Source organism: Ptychodera flava, chromosome 17, assembly GCF_041260155.1.
Source record: "Ptychodera flava strain L36383 chromosome 17, AS_Pfla_20210202, whole genome shotgun sequence".
Classification (NCBI taxonomy): Eukaryota; Metazoa; Hemichordata; class Enteropneusta; family Ptychoderidae; genus Ptychodera; species Ptychodera flava.
The window spans coordinates 16,678,625-16,698,169 of record NC_091944.1 but is presented as its reverse complement, the minus strand read 5'-3'; the positions used below and the strand labels follow the sequence as shown (position 1 = coordinate 16,698,169).

General features: G+C 37.2%; 2 protein-coding genes across 6 annotated transcripts in view; one reads left to right on the top strand and one right to left on the bottom strand.

Moving 5' to 3' along the window:
• Positions 1–1,044: 1,044 nt before the first annotated feature.
• Positions 1,045–15,290, bottom strand: LOC139115623 (estradiol 17-beta-dehydrogenase 11-like). 2 transcript variants are annotated; one of them, XM_070677889.1, is made up of 5 exons: positions 14,987–15,290; positions 14,503–14,873; positions 9,406–9,656; positions 3,820–3,948; positions 1,045–1,785 (listed from the first exon to the last, which is right to left on the bottom strand). In XM_070677889.1, the coding sequence occupies exons 1-5, from the start codon at positions 15,036–15,038 to the stop codon at positions 1,683–1,685; spliced, it is 906 nt and encodes a 301-aa protein (XP_070533990.1). In that variant the 5' UTR covers positions 15,039–15,290; the 3' UTR covers positions 1,045–1,682. The 2 variants fall into 2 exon arrangements, with proteins under 2 accessions (XP_070533990.1, XP_070533989.1); XM_070677888.1 differs by having other exon boundaries at positions 14,503–15,290.
• A 173-nt stretch (positions 15,291–15,463) lies between these two features.
• LOC139115622 (DNA endonuclease RBBP8-like) overlaps positions 15,464–19,545 on the top strand; it is a 48,595-nt gene continuing 44,513 nt past the window's right edge. For 2 of the 4 annotated variants that reach the window (XM_070677887.1, XM_070677886.1), the window contains exon 1: positions 15,468–15,676. Coding sequence is in view for 1 of the 4 variants with exons in the window: in XM_070677884.1 (XP_070533985.1) it covers positions 17,433–17,470 (38 nt within the window). In the remaining 3 variants the exon portion in view is untranslated. Of the gene's footprint in view, positions 15,677–17,255; positions 17,471–19,545 lie in introns of all 4 variants that reach the window. The other 2 variants (XM_070677884.1, XM_070677885.1) reach the window with 2 other exon arrangements.

The following is a 19,545-nucleotide window of genomic DNA, read 5'->3' as shown; positions in this document are numbered from 1 at the left end:
CTGAAATGAGCTATCGAAGAATATCAAATAGTTATTCTCTGCATAACACAGCGGGGCTTTATTGGCTGCTTGGACGCTTGTAGTGTTTTAAACACGCAGTTTTCATGCAGCCTCAAAACTATATCAGACACAAATTACAATTAGATACTCTCACTCTGTTATTGTGAGTGAAGTCATACTGATGATACTGTTTGTACGACATGCTACTTAAAAATTCAAATACATTGAATTAATTCAAATGAGGTAATTTATCTATTTTCACCTCACTATAAATACCTACAATAAAATATTACAATTAAACCAAATATGGACACTGACTTGACTCAGTTTCATTGACTTTACTCCATATAAAACTGTTGATGCACTGTATCACTAGTGCAGTATCGTATAAATAAATTGACAAGTTTATAGAATGAGGGCGACACTCACAGTAATTTTCAACATTTTTAGGTCCAAAATACCATTTTTGGATAGCATTTTTACACATCTTTTTCATGTATCATTTTTTTACGATATCAAGACTGATCATCCTGTCATTTTTGAAAATTGTGAGTCGATTATCAATTAATTTTCCAGCAGTTTCCAGGACTTTATTTTCAAGGACTTTCCAAGGACTTTCTAGGAGGCTTTAATACTCAACGACTCTATGGGACTTTCCAGGAGTGTATAATATGGACCCTGCTGAATGCTCAATTCTTGTATAAATAAAAGAAAAATGTGTTAGGTTGTTTGCAGACAATAAATTAACATTTTATCATACCTATGTTTTAAAAATAAGTCTTACAAACCTACGATAAATTTACAAATGTACGAGATAATTACATAGATTGGGGTTTCATTTAATTGTATAGCACTGTCTAAAATTTTATTTCAGATAGTGTAATAGTTTAGTGGACACCCTATGCCAATTACAGAGTTTGGAGTTTCATGTATTTTTATTGCACTATCTAAAATTTTGCCTGAAACTGTTTCTTGAGCTTTGACCATTATCCATTTACAGATTGTTGATAGGACTAATAAATGACAAACAGCAAACATTTCAACTTGGGTTTTCAATCCTATTTTTTATTCGCTCCATTACATGGAGTGGTAACAGTAACGATACACTTGTGTTTTGATGAAAACAAGTTGTAATTTGATGAACTGTTTGTAGTTTATGGACTCTACTTCTGCCTTAGACGGAAAAAATCCATCACTTGAGGGCACTATCTACATAAGGGGAGAGGGAAACGTAGAGTGTGCCCACAAACGACAGATCTGTCAGTCTACTTCTGTCTCTGTCCATATGAAATCAACTGAGCACATCCCTGTTGTCTGTAATACTAAAAAGTGCACTACTTTAATAGCGAAAATACCTTTGGTATGCAAAGATTTTTTGTATTACAATTATTTATTTGTCATTCCCTTATCCTCTTATGTTTCTTCAAGGCAACTCAACAATAAAATCTTTTAGATTACTGTTTATCAATTTGTGACTTGCCTGCTTGGAAATAACTACATGTACATCAAGAACTCTAGCGATAACAATAGAGGTGATTGCTGAAATGATTCTATTGTGATTTAACCCTTTCACCACCATGGTTTGGTCCATACCCATTGTTATCAATGGTGATTGTGGACCTTTTCACAAGCATTGGGGGTGAACAGGTTACATTTCTGGTCAAAACTTTTCAAAATCATCTTCAAGCATCTTTGTCTTTGTCTGCTGTCAGGTCCTTGTCCTTAGCTTCAACTCCGAAATCTAGAAAGTCTTCAAGCAGAAGAAGTACTTTTCTCGGAACAAATCTGATGAGGAAAATTATTATTTTGTTGTGGAAAACTGATATGAGAACAAGTGCATTTACACGACTAAAAGAACTCATTAAATGATAATATTTTGCTAAATTTTCTGCTAAACCTTTTGTCAAAAGGTAAGCAAATTCAGTTTGTAAGCTCCTTTGAATGATCTCATTTCGTTTCGTTTAAATGATCATTAAACTTGTCCTATGTAAATTTCGGGGATATTTTTTCATTTATGCTCAAAACATCTTTTCTGTAATGGCTTCCACATTTGAAAGTAGATTCTTGGTGATGAAGTCATTGAATCTTTTTTTAAATGTAATGAAAACAAGTCATTGACAGTGACATAGTCCCCACTTGTAATAGGAGTATTAGTCTTGATGGGGCAGGGAAATGTGGTCATTAAGAAGTATCACTGGAGTGTATATGTTGAGATCTATGGGCACATAGGTCTATGTCGTTGTTCCCAATTTGAAACACATGAGGCATGTCTAAGTTATGGTTCTAAATTGGAAAAAAGATCAGACCTCTAGCTGTATTGGCCAGCCAAGAAATACATATGCGCATAATATATGAGGTACAAGATGTGACATCTTAAGGTCTAATATCCTATCAAAATTGGAGGGTATAGAACTTGTGGTTACTGAGTTATGCATATATATGTATAATCAAGGTCAAAGGTCATCGAGGTCACGTGACATTTGGAAAAAAAAATTGTATTGCTAATTAATCCCTATATGCCAAAAATCAGACCTCTAGCTCTATTCGCTTGCCCAGAATTAGATATGTGCATAATTAATGACGTAAAGCGTGTGTTGTCATAAGGTCTCCCATCCTACTAAATATAAAGGACATAGCACTTGTGGTTACTTATTTATTGACATAAACGTATATTTTAGGTAAAAGGTCATCGAGGTCACATGACATTTGGTCAAAAAATTATATCCTATAGTTATCCCTATATACCAAAAATCAGACATCCAGCTCTATTGGCTTGCTCAGAATTACATATGTGCATAATTAATGAAGTACAGTATGTGCATCATAGGGTCTCCCATCATACCATATATGAAGGGTGTAGCACTTGTAGTTACTGAGTTATTGACAAATATGTATATTTGAGCTGAAAGATCACTGAGGTCACATGACATTTTGTCAAAATATCTGAGATATCTGCGTGAACGGATGGACTCACGGATGGACATGACCGAATCTATAAGCCCCCCTGGACTTCATCCATGGGGACTAAAAACTGTGTCACTGCATCCTTTTTGCAATATGAATACGATGAGAAACTAAATTTTTATTTTTCTTGGCCTTGTACATGGGAGTCTATGGAGAACTGCCTTATACATGGGAGTCTATGGAGAACTGCCTTATACATGGGAGTCTATGGAGAACTGCCTTACACATGGGAGTCTATGGAGGTGTAAACTAAAAAGTCCTCTAACACGGCCAAATTTGATCGCATTGTGAAACAAATCGACGTGCATCTGTATGGGGTAGGGTTCTATCCTTGTGCAAAGTTTGAAAGAAATTGACCAGGGCATGTCTGAGATATCTGCGTGAACTGACGGACGCACAGACGCACGGACATGACCAAACCTATAAGTCCATACAGACACCGTCTGGGGGGACTAATAACCCGCATATTTCAATTATTTAAAAAACAACAGCCGAGCTATTTTGGCTGCTATGTGGCTTGTTATTTATTCAAATTTTTTGACAAGAAATAACATCTACAAGAATAAGAAAAATCATACTCTATTGTTTCTATCATAAAGTTTCCGATATTAGAAAGGTAATGATAGAAATAATAAGAATCATCTATCAAATGATATAGCAAAGAGTGGCTGTGATACCAACAAGCCCAGGACAGAAAGAATTTCCAAAACTTTCTGTCAGCAGCCTATGTGTGCTTCATTTCATAACAAACCAACAATCATGACATAATTGCCTGTTTGAGTCGCAACGTAGTTCTTAGTAACTGTTTGAAAAAAAAAATGATGGCATGATTATGGGGAAAGTCACATTACTTACGGATTTTTAATGGCTATTCCATACTTCAAACTGCTGGGAATCATCACTTCAACCTTGTTTCTCAAAACTCCATCAACGATTTCTGATGCCACAGATTCCGGCTTTAATATAGGATGCAGCCTTGGAAATCTGTTCATTAAACAATATATGCTAATTGAATGGAGAGAATTAATCATATGCTGAAATTTTAATAGGCTATTGTTGTAAAATCAAAATCATCTTTACTTCTTTAATATTATGAAATAACGATACAAATACACAATACAGTTTACTAAGAAATCCAAATGTGTAAATTCATCATCATTTCAAATTCACTGAATGAGATCATTCATCTACTAAAAATATTTCCAATCTATTAGAAAAAGGCTGCTGACAAGATACCTGGTAGAATGCGCTTCGGGGACAGATAATCAGACTCTCAAACTTTTCCAATTCTTTTCTGATCAACCACCTGTGAGGGCTCATTTTAAAGCTCTTGGTGTAACAAAACTTTTCACTGTCTTAGTTTTTTGAATATTGGAATTTTTTATTTTTCCCCATGGAGTTAACAAAGGGATGGGGCCATTTTGAATTAAAAATATCAAGAAATCTCAAGTTATTTGTCTCTCTGGTACAACTTTTGCACGGTGACCCCTGATTTTATTTTTTATTTGGTAAGAGAATGGTCGAAAGCTTCACTAAAGCCCCAATAGCTGTGAATTTTATGCATTATTTTCATTATTATATTTTCAAACCAAAGTTGGTTCATGTAAATGTGCTAACTGAAGGACGTGTATAGAAGTATCAACGCTCGCTGATTTGGACTATGCCTACATGTTTTAACAGGCTGAATAATAAACAGTGCCGCACCCATAAAATGGTGCCCTCATGGAAAAGTACAAAAACACAGTATTTCCTTCAGAGACACATCGTGATCATTCCAGAAACAGAATGATGCCATATAGAATGATGCACAACACACAATGGCCAACATTTTGCTTTTGTAATTTTTATTGTCTCTGTCATATGATTAGTTTTTGAACAGATATGAACATGAATATGCTCACGTGTAGTATTGTGGACATGGTCGAGTTGTTACTGTGATTGGTTGACCGAATGACAAGAGAAACGAGTGTTGGTTTATAGTGTATATGGTGTCAGGTTTGGGTGTTGCACCGTGGTTAAATTTAAACATGTTTATGAAACATGTTTGTGGAATTGTTGCTGTAATTTTTTTTTTTTCCGGGGGAGGGGCGGTAGTGGGTAATAAGTTAAGGGATACTGGAAATTAAATGGGTTCTGATGTAGCAAGTGCGCCTGCCTTTGGCCTTTGTGCTTAAAGAGGCACTCCCACTTGGTAACATTTTTAAAACACATTTTTAATGCCAACGGTCGATGTTTGATGTGGCAACTGCGCACGGATCGCGAGATATCGATAAAAACATGTCATTTCCCGAGCGTATTTTTCACATACAAAAGTTTCTGATTATGACCCGAAATCCCCCGAAGGTTTGTTGTTGTGCTGATGGACGATATTCTAGGGAGTCCAAAAAGTTCGAATGACGCAATTAATTTACCTCCCACTGCGAAGACTTTATATACATTATTATGCCTTAACCTTAGGTAATTTTGTTTTAAAACTTCTCCTTAGTTTTTGTCGTTTTTATTATTCTCAATCAGTTGTATTAGATTTTTAACCAATACCACATAGATATCAGTTTTTACGTGTAAAATATTAGCAGCCTCTGATGACTACATTTTGTCGTCTGCCACACAGTTACGCGTGGTTCGATACATAGCGGCCGCCACGTGGTATGCGTCTGCATACCACGCGGCGGCCGCTATGTATCAACCAAACGTAACTGTGCTGGTCACCTATGCGAATTCTGGTGGAATCAGCAAACTTTGTTTTTCGTTTTTTTGCCGAGTCAGTAAGACTCGGCTTTCTCCCACGGGACATGACCGATCACTGACGCGAGTGGTACAGCAGCGTACTCGTACTCAATGACAATGGCCCCAGTGCCGAACGTTCGATGTTCGGAAGCTGAATTTAGGTGGGCCACCGGAATTCAAACTTTTACTTTTTGAGCACATGTTTTAATTGATATCTCGCGATCCAAGCGTAGTCCCCACGTCAAATATTGACCATTGGCATTAAAAAATGTTTTAAAAATGTTATCAAGTGGGAGTGCCACTTTAATTTCTTTACCCTCATTGTATTGATGTATTGATGTATTGTCAATTGTTACAGATGTGATAAGATTCCTTCAGATTATTGAAGTAGTTTTCAAAAAGATACTGTAACAATCTGTTTCACTCAAGATTTGCTGTACAAGTTGTCCTTGTATTTCTCTAGGATGGATTACTTTATAAAACAGCAAGAATAAATAATATCTCTGTATGTTGTCTATTGTCTATATATATCTTGTAGCAGTCACAGTAAGATTAAAGCAAGTACTCAAATCTTCCAATTTTTAAATATTTATTTGATTCTTATGATAGCTAGTGTGATCGTTACAATAGTGAAATGTGAGCCTTCTAACGACCAAATGTCTGAGCGTTCTGTAAGCCTTGTAACGAGCAAATGTTCAAATGTGAGCCTTCCAACGGCCAAATATGAGCCTTCTAACGGTCAAATGTGCAAATGTGAGCCTTCAAACGGCCAAAAGTGAGCCTTTTTACAGCCAAATGAATCTCTTGGTAGTGTAGCAGGACTTCGTCTTGTAGATGTAATCTGTAAAATAAATAAGAAAATAAAAATATGATTTAAGTGGCAGCATGTGCAAAAGTTAAAGTTAAAAAATGTTCCAGTAGAAAGTACATGCCGACAAAATGTCACTCTATCAAAAATACCGCCAATAAGACAGTATTGCGCCCATTTGATCAGAACTATTTTGTAATAACTGCAACAAATTTAAGTCATGTAGCCCATCATGAACTGCATAAAAATATCAGACTATGGGATTCTAAAATTCTTAGACCAAAAAAGGGAAGAAATATACCAAAATATATGAATATTTCACCAAATTTTAACAAATCTGACTTATGTTCATCCCTTAGAACCTCTTTTACAAGTTTCAATAAGGAAGAAATTTTGCACAACAATGGGCAATAAAAATGTTATTGAATTTTCTGTCTTCAGTTTTTAGATTTACCATTCCACCTATTTCCACCTTTTGCAAATTTCAAAAATCAAATCAATCTCAAAAAAAGACGTTAAAATATGTTGCACCACCATGATAAGGTAAATTCAAGTTTTATGTGTCATTTTGTAAGGTGTCATTGATACAGCATCGCATATTTTCAAAAGTAGATAGTCTCTGTGGTGAGATTCCATACACACAAAATGGTAACCTTGGGAATCTAGCTTGATGACGTAGAGTTATGGTGTCTCGTGCAGTCCGTCGCCTAAAACTCATCGTGAAATTGATAGTCACATTGATAGTTACTCAAGAAAGTTGAAGCATTGTGCGCAAAGTTGTGGAACCCCTAAAAATTTATGATCAATCTGACTGACAAATGACTTTTAATGAAGGGCAACAACGCGCCTACCCATCTCTTGAGTCCGGTCTTGCGTTGCATTGATTGACCCATTGTTTGCAAACCAAACAAAGCCCATGTGTACAATTGGCATATTTTTGATCTTTGCGCGGGCATTCGATTAACGATAGTGATAAAATTTATTTCATATTTTATCGAACTCTAACGGTGTACAACTTATGGCTCGGAAGCACCAATTCAAGGGCACGAAAAAGAAAGGAGGTAAAGGGATTATCTGTCCAAATACAATGCTAGTTTAATAATTGGCTTATTTTCAGTGCATGTTCCTTCTCGCTAAGTTATACCTCCATGGACAGACTATCGACACTCACAACGGATTTTACTGTTGCGTGTGATCAACCGCCATAATCTTTTTCTCTGAATAACAGAATAGACAGACTGGTGACGTTGTTTAGATTTTCTGCGTGAGGACCACAATAAGCGTCGATCATTTACGGTTTGTCATGATGAATACTACGTCACACCGGCTGAGTCGATCGGCTGCACGCCAACCATCTGCCATATTGTTCCACTCACTCGCAAGTAGTTTCGAACTTCATCTTAAAAGAGTTGAACACTTACCTGAATTCCTCTGATGATCCTGCAGATTAACAATTTACGTTTGCTTCCTTGCGGATTCACGTTGAAAAGTCGTTCGTGACGACGAGTGCATTGTCTGTGCCCAGAGCTATCCAGCTATAGCCAACCTAGACTATCTCATTTCACAATGCCCTCAAACAGTCGATCTCGTCAATCGATCGTTTTCACTTGTCATACGCGGCGTTAGCGAAAGCTCTCTCATAGACAACCATGCAACAGAAAAATTAAAACTTTCATAACTTCATTAATATCCAAGCCACGCCCCCCAAAACCTTTCAAGTTCTAAGATCCTGAAGCAGTGTGCCAAATTTGGTTGACATCCCTTCAGCAGTTCTTGAGATATCGGGTTTACAGACAGACACACATACACACACACACACATACACACACACACATACAGACAGCGGTAAACCATATGCTCACGTGTGTGAACACGTGAGCAAAACATGACAGGAAATCGAAAATGATGTTAAAACGTTGAATTTACATGCCACTTTTGACACGTATGACAGTGTTATACACTTTTTCAGTGGATCTTATTCAAAGAAACCCATGGAAAAACTGAAGATATTTTGAGACCGGTTAATTACACATTTGCAGCTATTGGGGCTTTAAGGAAAGTTTGAGCAAAAATTTTAGGACTTTCACTTTTGAGGTGCATACTACCTTAAATTAAAGCTAAATCTGCAAGCCTTAGCTACTCAACACTCTTCAGGATCTTCACACTCTCTAGTACACCTGTCCAACAAATTTGGTGAATCTGATAAGCTAATCTTTAGAAAACATGTCCACAGATTGACACAAAAAACAGATATAACATTAAAACATTAGCTACCATGTGTAAACAGCTGAAAATGGAGAAATCTTGAGCTGACGCTAGATGCTTTGACCAAAATTAGAGAAATTAACCCTATACAATTTACATTTGTAAATATCATCATCTCATTCTCATTGGGCAGGTAGAACATCATTGACTGCGAAAGTCATGGCATACTCCGGTAAATGTTATGTAACCTTATCAATCAAATAAATGGAAAGGAAATAGGATGTACTGGCCTGGCTAAGGTCACATGTCAAGAAATTGGGAAGGGACTGGCAATGCAATGAGAGTTTTTCCTCATGAAAGAGTAAGATCCTGAGATCAAATATTCAGAATATTCTCAGTGGTAAATCTGATATATATCTGATCTTGTTTGCTTTTTAAACTGACATACTTTTCGTGATTTTTAGTCCCAATGAAATTAAATATACATTGATCATGTTAATACAATGTGAGTGAATGCAACCATTCAAATGCACTTTTCTCTGAATAGCAATAACATTTACAAGGTCTCTTTTCAATTGTGACCTCCACACTGATACTTACGGCTTTTATTTATATTGGTAATCAGCAATATTTAATATTTACAAAACAGATGATAAAAGCAATGATATGATACTCCGATAATCAAATACGTAACGACTCACCTAATGCGGGGTATGGGATTTCTTATCATTTCAGTATCAACAAAGAATGGCATCACTGTGGTTGTATAGACACCACTTATTTTCATCTCCCTGATCTCCATGGCGAGTGCTTCCGTAAAACCGACCACTGCAAACTTGGATGCCGAGTAATCAACCAGTTTACCTGTGCCACGTTTGCCAGCTACTGATGCTATAGATACAATGTGTCCATGTTGGCGCTCAAGCATTGCTGGTAGAAATGCTCTGACAGTCTGTATAAAGAAATAATATTGAATAATCGTTAAATGTTTTCAAACGAATATAAAAAAGTCAAGCTGTAAGAGTGACATTTCTGAACATTCACAAGTAAAGAAAACTGACAGTTAGGCACACATTAAATTTACTCTCTAACTCAAGTTGCGTTTTGAACTCTATAAGAAAGATGACAAATGCAGAATGCATGTATACTTGTATAATACTGCTGCCAAGTTGAAAGACCAATTCTCCCTGCCTACACATATGGGAACAGTGGTTTGGGTTATCGACTCACTGTCAGAGGATCGTGACTTCGAGACCCAGTAGGTCCAGAGTAACATCCGGAGTGACAGACTCACAGTCGGAGGATGGTGAGTTCAAGACTCTAGCACAGTAAGTGAGGCTACCCACAATTCCCCTTGATTTGTTCACTCAGACATTTTTTGCTAAAGGCTTTTTCAATTTTATCAGTTTCTTAACAATTTTTAACTTACAATTCAAGTTCAGGATTATTTGATAAGACTATGTTCGAAAATTATTGATTATGTTTAAAATTCAAGAGAAAATTGAGTGAGAACTTGATGTTTGGAGGTGCTAAAAATTGCACACTTGTCAAGATAAAGTTATCAGCAACTAAGATGGTCTCATCATACCACCTGTCAGACATGCAAATTTCCTTTGTTACGAACAGTAAAAAAAATCAATACCCTTTCTTTCGCCAACACAGATGCAACTTATTCCCTTAGTTTCCTTGAAAATATTGTGTATGGCTGTCCAAAATTTATGTCGACAAAATTACAAAATTGCTATCTCCTCCGCGGAAAAAGGGTTGATCTTCTCATTATTCACGGTGAGAAATCAGAAAATTATGGTGATCAGAACTATGTTGCCAGAATTTTGAAATATGGACCGAGTTGTTCTCTGTACAGAAGAAATTTGCTTCAGTTCAGTGAGTGATCTCCATGTGTACAGATCATGGAGGATTGTGGGTAGCCTCACTTACTGTGTCTAGCACGGCATTGTGCCCTTGAGCAAGGCACTTTACTCCTCATTGCTCCATTGGTCAGTGGGTTATGGGAACCTCATCCTGTAATTGGGTGTTCGCCCGTTGGATGATGGAGTGAATAAAAAAAAGAATAAACGATGCTCATCAGTATCAGCCTTATGCTATTCCCCGATATCAGTACGAATGTCATTTGTGCGGTGTCAGACAAGAGATGACGTTGGTGTTTGATGCAGCAAAAATCACACAACACTTAAGGAACAGGTGATATTAGGTAGTAACCGATTTGTCATATGCCGAAGCCACATACATAGATATGGAAATTTATGCAAATAGGCTTCATTCATAAATTATATTACGTTTCCACTTATAAAATCCAAGTCCAACAATATTCCTACACATCTAACTGAACAAAAAAAGAAAAGGTTATGGGACTCTAAAATTGTTGTACAGGAAAATCTATTTATTGTTGAATGTGGCATATTACAATGGTTGTGCATCAAAATCGTCGTGCTTCAAAATGCTTCTGATTTTGTTCATGCTGGATTACCACATGGAGTGAAGAGTGGAGGCAATTTCAAATCACAATTGACATTCATAACAAAAAGTATTGAGAAAATCATCAAAGTTACAGCTGCTAGCCTTTTAATGCTTTATAGGGATTAACAGTGGCTGTCATTATTTGAATATATCATTATTAGAATATATCAATGAAATACTGCTGAAGATATAGAGACTGAGTATAACTCTGAAACCATCAGAAGTGTAGAATGTACACCTAAAGAACCAGTTATATTGCCATTGAGGCGAAAGACCTTGTACCACCCCTATCAACGTCAGAATCACCCATTCATACACGCACAATATTGTGTCAAAGGAATAAGGATCTACCATCAACTTTGCCCGAATAGCATATTACTATTTTGAAAAATTTATTGTTCACTTCTAAAGAATAGGTGGTCCAATCTTCTTAAAGTAGTTAATCTGCCTGTCTCTAAGTGGGCCTGGACAGAAAGATTGGCTGTGTGTTGGCGATACAGCACTCTGCAAACTTTGTAGGTCGATACTGAAATTTCTGAAAAGTTTGTTAACTTCCAGATAACAATATGCCTTCATGGCCTTTGGACCATCATGCCATGGCCTTCAGTAGTTTTGGATCAGTCTTATAGTTGTGATCACAAGAGGGCAGTATAATTTGGTGCCTGCTTTGAGGAAATTAATTATGGTATGCTGGACTTCAGACCCATGAACATTTTTTAATTATCATTTTGAAATTCCAAGGAAAGACTATTGTATTTACATTTCTTGACGGGTTGATCCCAAATTCTATCAGTTTGTCAATGTCATCCCAACAATATAAACATAACCATGGGGTAGAGAAGCCGAGATATAACAAACTATGAGACACTTTAGCAGCCTACACCATAGAACCATTTTTGACTTTCAAATTTTCAATATTGTGAACCGTGCCTTTCTGCAATAAACTTACAATTTATCAGACAATGCTGACAAAAATATTGTTGTTAACAATCTATCACTCCATATTTTTTACAAGTTTTTGTAATTGTGGTGACATAGTTTCTGTCAGTGTCATCATGACTTCTTTGGTATGCACACAGGGGAATGTCAGTACAATGACTGAAGAAGCATATTTATGGCAATATTCCCAGCTGATCAACCTCGACAAAAAATGTCTTAAAGGCGGAGCCTCCCTTTAAAAGGGCGCAAACCTATGGCGGCGTTTATTGTGTAAGTGGACACCAAGCAGGTAACATGAGGGCACACGCTCCAGAAAATGCGCCTTTTTAGTTTTTTCCGACCGCAAAAACGCTGACAGACTGCCAAGCGGTCAGCACGAAGCTGCTGCCGATCGAACTCAATGGTTATATTCAAATTCTAACGTGACTGGAAGACGTTTTTTAAGGAAATTCCAGTGTGGTGCTGGGGAATAAATGACAGTTGGCAATTTGAACCTACCGTCAATCAAACGATTATATAAGCTCTGTTTACAGGATTAGCAAAAGGTGACAAAAGATTGAAATCAGTTTGTGTAATTAATGTTATAGAAATCAAAACATCATACTGGCCATGTGTTTGACTGGGAGGAGAACTCCACTAATGCGAGAACCAGGGATTGAAAAGTGCGGCTTTAAGAAGATTTCGAAAACTTCTTTACGAATTATTTGGTCTGATATGGATTACCAAAATCTTTTTCACCCAGTAAAATTTGTTATCTGACTCCAGGAAATCTAAAAAGTATAGGAAATAAAAACTTCAAAACAGCTGCCAAAGACTTTTGATATTCAGCCATATTGAGATTGTTGGTGGGCATAGAAAAGATTGACAAAGAGAAATTGTGCAAAATGGTTTGATTTGAAGTCATCATCATAACCATCCCCACCATAGGTTTTTTCTATTATTCAAATACCATGTTCTCATAATTGCAGATATTGTTGGTAAGGTGGCAAAATTATTGAATGGTCAGCAAATTTTCATGATGTGGCCTCCAGACATTCAAAGTATCATAAGATAGTTATCTCATGGTGAATATTGTATCAAACATCAAGTACTGACCTTTAATTGTTTTGACTGAGCAAAGTCTGGACAAAGTCTAACTACGGGGTATTTATCGAATTCAGATTCACATTTCAGACTTTTAGTAAATGTACATTACAATATTTTTCTTCAAACAAAATGGTCTACCCATAAAATTCATGAAATTAAGGCTTCAACACAAAGAGTTCCAGAGTTTAAGCTGCAGACAGGTTTCCTGACACAGAATAAACTTCATGCATGCCTAAAGCGCTGACGGGCTGACCATCAGACCTTGGGAAAGGGCGGTCAAAAATGAAAAAAACAGAGGAGCAAAATTTCCTTCAACATAAATTTGTAGTCATAAAGATGTTTGAAAAAGAAATATTCACATGAAGGTAGACCAAGAAATGAGTCTGTATGCCATGCAGTATCCAAAAGACAAACGTTGGGGCTGGCTGTGGGTCCCCAGCTCTGCTGGTTCTTTTTTGTCTTTAACATTCTAATCTTGACTTTCACGACTTTTCGCCCAACCACCACAGTTGGGCGTAAAAGACAGAAACCCTGAAAGCAAATCACCAGCACAGCTATGGACCCACAGCTGGCTTTGGAGCATGGAATCCTCATCTCTTTACATCCTTACCACCCAGCCCTAACCCCAGATCAAATGGTCCAATCCTGATGATGAACCTATGGCTCAGTTGGTAGTTTTTAAGAAAATTCTTTTAAGGTCATGGAGAAAGGATTTATCCCCAGAGTAGACGGCCTAACCATGGTTCTAAAGTCACTTCACTAATTTGGTTGATCCATTAAGTGATATTATTGACCCCTATGGGGGCGCGGTGGACTCACATTCTCAAAAGCAGTAAATATCATACCTCCCTTCTCAGTTTGGCTCTCTATGGGAGCCCTGGCGGACTATGCTCAAGGAGACAACAGGAATTACAGTTTTCAAACCTTACGATGTGCAACATCGAATTTTCGTAAGTATGTTTTGTATTATAATATAAGTGCATGACTATCATCATCACTATATGAAATAAGAAACATTATTATATGGATATAATCGTTCGACCATAGATATGTATTGACTGCATTTCTTGTGAAATTAGCCAATCATAATTAATCATCAGGTGCCTAATAACAGGTATTTTAAGATTGTTTATCTCATATATATATATTAAGATTGTTTATCATATATATATATATATATATATATATATATATATATATATATATATATATATATATATATATATATATATATATATATATATATATATATATATATATATATATATATATATATGCAACTGAACTTCACTAACCCAAAAGTGTGCCATAATGTTGACGTCCATAAGTCTTTCAATTTGACTGTCAGACAATTTTAACAACTCGAGTCCGTTGGTTATCCCAGCATTGTTTACTAAAATGTCCACATCCCCAATCTCCTGTTTGACTCGTTCGGCCACGCTGCGGACATTATCTTTTTTCGACACATCCACGGTATACGTGGTGACACGAGCTCCGATGCCTCTTAATTCGTCTGCAGTCTCTACAACTCCCGTCTCGTCGATGTCCCAAAGTACCAAGTGTGCCCCGAGCTTCGCGAATTCGATTGCAAGGCATCGTCCGATCCCGTGTCCTGCTCCGGTGATGAGCACCACTTGGCCGTCAACATTCTTCCGCCCGGGAGGAACTAGAAGTCGAACCAGAGACTCGACATAAGCTAACGCGATACGAAAGAAGAGCAGCGGTATTTCCCACAGCAATTCAAACATGCTTTATGAAGCTTTTGACAAAAATGACGACCAGATATGTTCTGCAACTTGTTATCGCTGGCTCGCGTAGGGTTTTCAAGCATATGCCCTCGTGGGCTGGGTAGTCTGCTTGATCGATCGATTTTCTGCTCGATCAATCGATCGCATACTCTTTGCTCTGCCCTCCACTGCAACTAAAAATACGGGGTATTTTTAGTCGCGGGGAGGGCAGAGTAAAGAGTACAAAATCAATAGATCGAGCAGAAAATCGATCGATCAAGCACACTACCAAGCCCGCGAGCGCCTGTGGTTCGAGTCTGAACGTCGACGACTTTGATCAGCAATAGGCACGGAGATGCAAACGAGGGTTTAAAGGTTAATCAATACGCCCTCTCTAGCAGCACCGTAAAACGACTTATTTACGACAATGTGAAAAGCCCGTTTACACAAAAAGTGAACACAGCCAAGTGCATCATATGTTCGAAATAAGTATGATGTAATTTTAGCGAAGGATTACGAAGTATAGTGACACTACTGTATCTTCTTGAGTACATTGTTTCGCTGCTTATCAAAATGACGTAAAAATGTTAATTTTGACCCCAGGTCACGGTAGTGTTGGCGCAACTTTTAATTTTGTAATGACCATGACTTGAAAACAGTCGCCTGGTCCGCTGTCTCAAAAACGGAGCAGCAAAAACGTGGGCGCTTGAAGATAGCTAGACGACAAAACAGTGCCGTTTAGGTAAGTGTAATGTGTCAAACGCCAGTAGGAATTTGGTGACCGTAATCGGCGCTTGGAAGAGCGTATTTCCCGCCGTTTGCATTGTCCTCGCGAAGATCACAATGTGGATCGGTCCCTCATGGGGCCGGGGACCGTGAGATCTAAACTTCGCTCTTCGAGTCTACGCACACTTCTTATCATTTCTTCCGTTTCTCAGTCAACGAGATTCTACTTTATCGATAAAATGTACGAATTCCGTCGAAAATTTTGTAGTTTTTAAGAAATTATCGAAAGAAATTAATGGAGGAGCCGCTTGGTTCTGTGTGGTAGTCTCCCAGGGGTAGTCTGATCATGGATGTACACTTGCCCTGCTTAAGGGAGAACCATTTGATTTCTGGGGGGTATGAAGGATTTTGAGAAAAAAATTGTCACCAGGTGAAATAGAAAGAAAAAAAAATTGATCCTGTAATGATGGCTTGAGAGAAAAAAATTGTCAGAACAGACAGAAGTGGAAAAAAAATTGTCACTATGCACCTGAAATGAGCAAAATTTGGAAACCCTTTTCTCATGTAAATCTTTGCCAGTGTGCCACCATAGGCAGCGCATATGTTTTAACCACAAGCAATTCTTATGGGTTTTCTTTCCCAGCACTTACTGTATGATATGCACTACATAGGTCTACTTTACACGTCAATGCATTCAATGTTTTCCTTCCCTTTTCTGACTCAAGAAATCATATTTCAGGATTTCTGTTGCAATATCTCAATGGCATAAGGCAAAGGGGACTATTTGACTTTTGTGAATTGTGAAAATTTCAAACACAAGACAGGAGTCAATAAACTAGTGTTAAAACCAATATATTATTCTCTCAATATAAATATGCTAGAAAGACGTAGTTGACAATGAAAAATTGAGGAACAACAAATATAATGAAATACAATGTGTGAGCCTTGTTTCTCTGGCCACAAAGGATAACATCTTCCCTGAGAACTTAAAAGCAATTGACTTTTTAAAGAAAAGCAGGTATAGTACTGATCAGAGTTGATTTTGCCAGAAAAGTGTTCTATAATTTAAAGTTGTAAATATACTAGAATTTCCATTTTTTTTTTCATTTGTTGCAATTTAAAATGAATACATAGAACCATCCTGTGATATGTGAAACACTGGCTTTCTCATCAAGACACTAATGAATCTCGAATAACATAAATAAAAAAATGAGTATTAACCCTTTTCCTGCCAGGTCCATATTTCACCACCAGGTCAAGATGGTTAAAATTAATGAAACACACCGTATTCCATATGATGTATTTTAACATAATACTGTACATTTGAAGGCTGTTGAAAACATAATACTGTAAAGTTGATTTTTTTTGGACAAAAGATACTATAACATACCAAGCCAAGTGGGTGAAAATACGTCATTTTTTGGCTCAATACCGCTTTTTACTGACTTGGCTGATGGGGAAGTGATACAGTTATTACTGTCTGGCAGGAAAAGGGTTAAACTACAGCTATGAAAACTTTCACAAAAAAGAAAATATTTTTCCCATCTGGTTTCTGATTTGTATCTTAAAGCTGACTGTACTTTTCTACTTCAAAGGTGTGACTGGCACCATTTCACGGTGGGCTTGTACCCCTCAACAAATTACTCGGGGGTGCCAACATGTCAACAGAGTTGGAATCCCCCATCCTCCTGTCTGGATCAAACACTGCTTTTGCATTAAGAAAATGTCAAGAAGATATAAGTAACTATAAAAATACCACTGATAAGAAATAAATGGAGATCTACACTGAACAATGTTACAAACCCTGGAGGTAGGGATTTTACATGAAATTGATAGACAGCTACAATAATAATAAATTATATATCAAAAGAAAGCTCTCTTCAAGTTCACCAATAAGTGATTCCCGGGTTGTGCGGGCGCGTTCGAATTTTTACTATTTTCAACTCATGGGGGCGCACTTTTTGGGGTAAAAATTTGTCGTCTGTCACTGTGCGCATAGCGAAGTTCATCGTCAAGATGGCGTCAATTACTACAGACGACGTCAAGAAAATGAAAGTACCTGAGCTCAGAAAATTTCTCAAAAGTAGGAATGTAACTTGTGGTGAGGCGACGAAGGCACAACTTGTGGAACTTTCGGTGTTAACGCTTGAGTTGGATGTTAGGGCGATAGCCGATGATGACTATGAAAAATCACTCGGCGAACGCAGAACAGTGATTGATGGCGGTAGACAAGTTGTATTGCCTGACCCAAATGTGATCACACAATGGGAAAGCAGTCTTAAAATGATGCCAAAAATCGATATTGCCGATGTTTTTGTTTATTTGATATCCCACTGTTGTTGGAGTACATCTCGCATGAAAAAATACAGATACGATCGGGGATATCGTCTTTATAAAGATGGTAACATCATAGGTGTACAGCTACATCCCATGCCAGATGTCAATCATCTCTACGTAATGGGCGACTGTGTACGAGAAACAAGCGTCCGTGAAAAACCGTACAAAACCTGGTTACTGCTGTCTGAGGAAGGTGATATTGTATCCGGTGGATGCACTTGTGTAGCGTAAGTTTCTGTTATGTCATTTAAATATAATAACAAAGACAAACATTTGAACGCAATGAACCTACTGATAATTAGGAAAATTTGAGACACAACGAATAATCGTCGGCAGTTGTTCTATTGTTTCTTGTCGTCAATTGAAAACATGAACTATTGAACATGAAATGTCGTTTCCCTCCTTGTGTAAGTTGTGACAAATTTATTTTTATGTAGTCTGCGAATTCAGCTTGAAACATTTGACTAGCGAAGTTCCATCGTCGAACTACATCCTCATTCAAACTAAATGACAAAAACGAAAAGGGGCACCTCAAATATCCACAAACGTAACAGTTAATATTTTTTTCGATTTTGCAATTTTCGACATTGCCATGTACAGTGAGCAATGAGTGGAGTCATTCAGCTTCGTTTTGTTTATAGTTACGCCGTATTGTTAGGTACAAAAATAGAACTCTTTACATTGTTGCAAGTTTTAGTGTTACTTTTTAGATAATTTATAGATGGCTACAAAAAAGGTCAGTGACTTTGTTTCTACCAAGAAAATAAACAAACGGCAAGTTGACCTATTTTCTTGAACTTTTTTTTTGCAGTGAACATGGAAGCTGTAAACACTGTGTAGCTTTGCTATTCAGTTTACAAGATTTCAGTGACCGCCACTGTGATAGACACACAGCCACTGGTACAGACGTTCCATGTTACTGGGATCGTCCTCGGCAGGAATCACGACCGCTTCCAATAGATGACATCAATATCGGACACTCTGATAACAGTACATTGTTAGAACCAACATTAGAAAATTTTAACCATTGTCATGCCAATCAAAAATCTCTGCTGAACAGGTATTGCAAGAAATTCATGATTTCACAAAACATGATGACTGTCAGGTAAATGAAGTATTAGATCCAGTGACTGATGCAACTACATTTCCTTTACAAACAATACCACAGTTATTCAATGATTTTAAATCAAAACAGTCAAATCAGAGTGATTTTATCAAATTTTTACAAGAAAATATTACATCAGAATACATTACACAAATTCAGTCAGAAACTATCAGCCAGAGAAATTCATTGCAATGGTATGCTCACCGAGTGGGTAGAATAACTGCTAGCAAAGCTGGGGATATTTTGAAAAAATGCAATGCCAGTAGTTCAAATTTTGATGGGATTGTCTCAGAGATATTGGGGAATGGCAGAGACCTGTCTAATGTGAAAGCTGTAAAATTTGGCCTTGATTCAGAACCAGTTGCAAAACAATTATATTTCACAGAATACTTAAAAAATCATAAAAATGCCAGGATGAATGATATTGGCCTGTGTGTACATGA

Coding starts and splice junctions, on each gene's coding strand:
- LOC139115623 (XM_070677888.1), bottom strand. CDS start 14,955: ATGTTTGAATTGCTGTGGGAAATACCGCTGCTCTTCTTTCGTATCGCG. Junction 3,949..9,405: donor AATCCCATACCCCGCATTAG/GTGAGTCGTTAC, acceptor TTTAATGAACAG/ATTTCCAAGGCTGCATCCTA. Junction 1,786..3,819: donor GGAATAGCCATTAAAAATCC/GTAAGTAATGTG, acceptor TTTCCTCATCAG/ATTTGTTCCGAGAAAAGTAC.